This window comes from Camelina sativa, chromosome 6 (assembly GCF_000633955.1).
Source record: "Camelina sativa cultivar DH55 chromosome 6, Cs, whole genome shotgun sequence".
In the NCBI taxonomy this organism is placed as follows: Eukaryota; Viridiplantae; Streptophyta; class Magnoliopsida; order Brassicales; family Brassicaceae; genus Camelina; species Camelina sativa.
The window spans coordinates 14,598,206-14,604,350 of record NC_025690.1 but is presented as its reverse complement, the minus strand read 5'-3'; the positions used below and the strand labels follow the sequence as shown (position 1 = coordinate 14,604,350).

The window sequence follows — 6,145 nt, the reverse complement described above, 5'->3', positions numbered from 1 at the left end:
AAAAAAAAAGGGCTCCACTGCTTCTAACCAGACAATCCAATCTCTCAATTACTGGATCAGATTTTCTAAACCTAACCCTTCTTTTTTCCTCTAATTGACTTTTCTTACCTCCTTTTATTTTCACAAACGATCCTTTATCTTTCTAATACTTACGATTTATCCCCCACTAACTAATAATTTTATCTATTAACCCCATTCCAACTCTGAATTCGACGGCTCTTCCTTATAACTTGGAGGCGTAATGCTTGCTTTTTAAAGAAAAAAAAAGTGTTGCAGATATTAGATTAGATGAAAGAGGAGGAAAGAAAGAAAGACAAGTGTTTGTTTTGTAATGTATTGGTTAGATTGGAAGAAGATGGATGGTTAAAAAAAAAAAAAAAGATATATGTCTGTGAGTGATATGAAAGTGGGACACGTGATATAATGAGATGATTTTAAAAAACGTTAGCTGTCTAAAATAAGACATACGTGTGCACTCATACATAAACATCTCCACCTGCACCTGACCTTCACCTGCACTTCTTTTCCCTCCCATTCACTTCTCTCCCATGTGCTTCCCCCGATCCTCCTCTTCCCTCTTCGAAAATGGGCCTTTAGATTTGTATGTTGGGCCTTATAACCAACTTACTATAAATGGTAAGGATAGATAGCAAGCATTTTGAAGATAAAAACCAACTAATAACCTCTATTTGGTAACATGTGGATGTGTGTAGTGTGTACTACGATATATGTTTTTAGAGTTGTTTGAATACATAAAAAATTAGGTATAATATATAGTTTGAGGTTTAGTTTACATTTGAAGAAATAAAATATCACAAAAATATTTTAATGTTTAATGTTATTATGCACATTAATTAATTATTTTCTATTAGCAATTAATATATATGGATTAATTGCTAATAGAAAATAATTAATGTGCATAATAACATTACTTTCTAAGAAAAAAGAGGCAAAAAAAGAGGGGGAGTAGTCAAGAACACCAACCCTACTTTCACTCTTCACCAAGAAATGAAGGAATCATAGAAAGACCCCCACATGTAAATTGATCACGTTTTCTTAAAAAAAAAAAAGTTTTGCCCGAGTATAACCAAACCTGGCTCTCACTCATCATTACAAATTCTTCATTTTCTTTCTTTAACGAACTATACATTTGTATATATATAGATTCACACTCAATAATCACTTTTCAGACTCCAGTTAATTACAAAAACATCAGTTTAAATAAATTACCTGTTCTTTGAACCGGCTTAATAAGATAATATATAGAAACGATGCAACATCATTCGGAAGTGAAGCAGCCTCTTTGCCCTAAGCCTCGCCGTGTGTGTCCTTCTCTTCCTGAATTTCTCAAACCTCTCTCGTGTTCTCTGCATTCCTCCACCTGGTAACATTATATATGCTCTAGTTCTTGTTTCGTTAGTTTGTGTTTCTACATTTGGCGTTTGTGGTTAATATGATTTACATAAGAATGTTTTAAATTGCTAAATTTCCTTTTTTTTATAAACCTAAATGCAAATATGCATTTCTTTTAAAACAATCGAAGCCTATATCCTCTTACTTATTTTTATGATTCTTGAAATTTATCACGATGATTCAGTACTCATATACATGTTTGTGCATTAATCAGCCAACAAAGTACGGAGGGAAGAAGCGACGCTATTAGCATAATCGATAAGGTCACCATCATTTCTACTCCCTCCGTTTCAAAATATAGGATGTTTTAACTAAAACATGTAGATTAAGAAGTCTTTACTTCTAATAAGTTCAACCAATCAGAAACAATACTGCATAATATAAAATATTAAACTAATCTAAAAGTTGCATAGAAACTTGAAAACATCTTATATTATGAAACAAAAAACTTTTCTAAAACATCGTATATTTTGAAACGGAGGGAGTATTAGATATATTGGATCTTTCCAAACGTGCATGCATGGATCTTGAGTGTTAAGTAAATACAAATATTAATTGTGGTAGGTGCAGCCGATAGAAGGTGGAACAGTAGAGTCAATGTGGTACGCAGGGTCTCCACCTAGGAGAACAGGGAATCCCCTTGTGCACGACCTACGTTTCATTCACTGCCTCGATCTTCTCCCCAATTTATCAAGAACCAAGGCTTGACATTCACATCTTTCATGGCTACGTACCTTATCAGCCACATACAAAACAAAGAAAAGAAAAAAAGAAAACAACAACTCCTTACGTACAGTACTACTACACTGCCATATCAATCGATCTTCGAGTAAAGATAGGTGGGTTGTCAAAATCCTAAAACATATGTAATTGGATATATTCTCGATCAAGAAGAGAATTCTCACTGAGTTCAAGGGCACTAATTAACTACGTACACAATGAATGCAGAGACTTATATATATAGGATGGTAAATTATATACGTACGTGGATAGGATTTTGGATGTTTATAATATATTAACTGGTTGTTTCCTAGCATTTTCTCTCTTTTTTTATTTTCTTTTTTTAGTTTGTTAAGCCTTATTCTGTCTTCTAAACATTCGTCTAATTTTATACATGACTTGTGTTTCCAATTATCTACCGATGCTCGTAGTTTGTTCGTATAATAATCGTATGTGTAAAGTTCCGGCCGGAGTTATACGTACTCTCTCTATCAGTTTTCTCAACAACTAAATATATTTTGGTTCAAGATCTACCAAGTAGTAAAACAGTTTTTTCGTAACCAAATAATTTGAGAGCTCTCATCTCATTTCATCAAAAATAGAAAGCCGGATTAATAAGAAGAAACAATTCGAGTCGTGCATGACGAATACCTGACACGTGTGGATGAATCTATCAGTATTTTCATTTCCATCCTCTTATTTATATTTTATGACAAAATCACCCCGTTGTTTTCCTTATAGACAAACATTTTTTAAACCATAGCCTAATAATGTGTACCGGCTGCACCAAACTGATGGAACAAACAAACATCCCTCCACGTCTCTCTATTCACACAATTCCACCAAATAATTATACAAATAGCCACACAACACAACACACATCGATTCAATGTAGTACTACTTGTGGTTTTCTTTATTAAGAGTTAAGAGTAAGAAAAAAGAAGAAATATTATGATAATTCTCTATCCTAATAATTAAATAGGAAAGTTGATGTTCAAAAAATTGAATTAAATACGAAAATTTCGTTGGCAACATAATCCTTCAATGAAGATCTTTAAAACCCGTTGACAAAGACCAAGCACCAGACAAAACGTTGACCTTATGGAAACGAAGAAAGTTTCGTGTAGTAAAAGAAATTCAAACTAGCAAGAATCATACATCTCTTCCTAAATTTTTCTTAAACTTTATATTCATACAGAGAGACAGAAAGACCGGAGAATGGTTTGGATTAGTGGGAAGTTGAGATGGATGTTTCAGTTTGGATTCTTCTGCGTTATGAGTTCGGGATGGGCTTCTTCTGTCTCAGGATCCTTCTCCTTTGAAATTCATCATAGATTCTCAGAGCAGGTCAAGACCGTTCTAGGTGGTCATGGCTTGCCTGTAATGGGCAGCCTTGACTACTACAAGGCGTTGGTTCACCGGGATAGAGGTCGGAGGCTAACCTCCAATAACAATCAGACAACTATTTCTTTCGCTCAAGGCAACTCCACCCAAGAAATCAATTTGTATGAAACTTTTTGAAACTCCTCTGTTTTCTCAATGGTAGGTAGTACTATATAGAGTTTTGATTATATGGTTTTTTATTCTTAATGATCAGTCTACATTATGCGAATGTGACGGTAGGGACACCGCCTCAATGGTTCTTGGTGGCCTTAGACACGGGAAGTGATTTGTTCTGGTTGCCTTGCAATTGCAATTCTACTTGCATACGGACCATGGAGACTGACCAAGGCGAGGTACTATATTATCTTGGAATGTTATTCGTTATAACATTAAAACTCGATCATTTTTTTTTAAAGAAATCAATGTATACACAGAGGATAAGGCTTAACATCTACAACCCAAACATATCAACGTCAAGCTCAAAGGTTACATGCAATAGCACACTATGTACATCAAGAAACAGATGCCTATCTCCGAACAGTGATTGTCCTTACAGAATTCGATATCTTTCGCCGGGAAGCAGAAGCACAGGTGTGTTGGTGGAGGATGTGATCCATATGAGCACAGAAGAAGGAGAAGCTAGAGAGGCTCGGATCACATTCGGGTTTGTAATTCTTTCTAACTTCATGCATTGTCTTCAAGCTCAAAACTAATTGACTATTGTCTTTTTATATATTACTTTTGGTTTTTTTCTTACTTTCATATATGTGAAATTTCTAACACTAACTAACAAAATAGAATACGTAAATGGTGGCAGATGTAGTCAGTCCCAACTAGGGTTGTTCCAAAAGGTGGCTGTAAATGGTATAATGGGACTTGCAATAGACAACCTAGCGGTTCCAAACATGTTGGTTAGAGCCGGAGTGACCACAGATTCTTTCTCAATGTGTTTTGGTCTCAAAGGGAAAGGAACAATCAGTTTCGGAGACAAAGGCAGCTCAGACCAGCTTGAGACTCCATTGAGTGGCACCCTCTCTCCGTAAACTCTCCTTTGATTACACCTTTTTCTTTTATTCTTTCCAATAAGAACATTCATATGTAACGTACATTAACATGATCTGAACACAGGCCGTTTTACGATGTGAGCATCACCAAATTCAAGGTAGGAAGTGTGACGGTAGAAACAGAATTCAGCGCGATATTTGACTCCGGGACCGCGGTTACATGGCTGCTGGAGCCTTACTACACTTCTCTAACCACAAATGTACCTACATAACTGTATTAACTTCTCTTTAGATTCATGCACAGATTGTTTGTTTGCGTTTATGGTTGCATTTATAGTGCATTACGCTCCAAGTGAACCTACAACCTCAAACGCGTAAATTGTGTCTGAAACAAACAACCGAGGCATTAGTCCACTATAGCTAGTTAGTTATTAATGTGTTGTGTTTTTGCAGTTTCATCTCTCTGTACCAGACAAACGACTTCCGGCAAATGTAGATAGCCCCTTTGAGTTTTGCTACATTATTACATCAACGTACGTTAGCTATCTTCAGCTATACATATGATCAAAGAAGAAAACTTTAAGGAATATTTGATGCATGTGTATTTCTGGTTGCAGTTCAGATGAAGAGAAACTTCCTTCAATTAGCTTTGTGATGAAAGGAGGAGCTGCTTATGATATTTTCAGCCCAATACTTGTCTTCGACACCTCCAGTGTACACACATCTCATCTTATATATTACATATCATATTTTGACTATATAAGTATATGAATCTCCATTGCATTTACGTTACAGGGTAGTTTTCAAGTCTATTGCTTGGCCGTCTTGAAGCAAGTTAATGCAGACTTCAACATCATTGGACGTTCGTTTCTTTTACTTTTCTTTTCCTTCAACCAAAAACATCTTCTTGCACATCTTTTTAACCAATTCCTAATTAACCACATCAACTTTTCCACTATGTTAGAAAACTTCATGACCAACTACAGAATCGTCCATGATCGGGAGAGAATGATCTTGGGATGGAGAGAATCTGATTGTATGTCCAAACTTAATTCCCTAATTATTTTGACCAAAAAGAAATATTCATGTTGGTGACCAGTTACTTCTTGACATTTTTTCAGGTAAAGATGCTAACGGTTCTGGTTCCAAGGGACCAAGCGCTCCAGCGAAACCGCCATCGCTACCGCCAACGCCATCTCCAAGAACCGTTAACCCTTCCACCCGTTTAAACCCTTTGGCTGCTTCTTCACTTTTCATCATTTGCTTCATTTCTTTTATGTGCTTGTGATAGTGAACATCTATTGTGCAAAGAGCTAATTTATTTTCGTTTCCTATCTTTTAATAAGTTTCATACATTATTTAATCTATCCTAGAAATTGTAAATTCTCATCTTCTGGCCCCATGTTCCCTTTCACCCAAGTGGGACATTTTTATAAATACAATATCTGAACATGTGAGCTCAGAACATTTATTCCTCTCCCAAATTTTAATATCCAAAAGTCCAATATGGAATTTTTGAAATGTTTAACTAATGATGAATTAGAAGACTTAAGAATGATTCAACTTGTCTAATACGACTGCATGGTTCATAATGCCATCCTAGTCCGTTGACTTCATACAAAAAG

The 6,145-nt window shown here is 35.6% G+C and overlaps 1 protein-coding gene across 3 annotated transcripts; it reads left to right on the top strand.

Annotated features, from left to right (window-relative positions):
- On the top strand, positions 3,236–5,995 carry LOC104791372 (aspartyl protease family protein 1-like). 3 transcript variants are annotated; one of them, XM_010517239.1, is made up of 10 exons: positions 3,236–3,638; positions 3,731–3,869; positions 3,951–4,180; positions 4,334–4,555; positions 4,645–4,780; positions 4,974–5,053; positions 5,138–5,234; positions 5,316–5,382; positions 5,485–5,556; positions 5,642–5,995. In XM_010517239.1, exons 1-10 carry the CDS (start codon positions 3,352–3,354, stop codon positions 5,806–5,808), a joined length of 1,497 nt encoding a protein of 498 aa, XP_010515541.1. In that variant the 5' UTR covers positions 3,236–3,351; the 3' UTR covers positions 5,809–5,995. The 3 variants fall into 3 exon arrangements, with proteins under 3 accessions (XP_010515541.1, XP_010515544.1, XP_010515543.1); XM_010517242.1 differs by having other exon boundaries at positions 3,552–3,638; positions 3,757–3,869; XM_010517241.1 differs by having other exon boundaries at positions 3,613–3,675; positions 3,757–3,869.

Coding starts and splice junctions, on each gene's coding strand:
- LOC104791372 (XM_010517239.1), top strand. CDS start 3,352: ATGGTTTGGATTAGTGGGAAGTTGAGATGGATGTTTCAGTTTGGATTC. Junction 4,556..4,644: donor TTGAGTGGCACCCTCTCTCC/GTAAACTCTCCT, acceptor ATCTGAACACAG/GCCGTTTTACGATGTGAGCA. Junction 5,557..5,641: donor GGGATGGAGAGAATCTGATT/GTATGTCCAAAC, acceptor ACATTTTTTCAG/GTAAAGATGCTAACGGTTCT.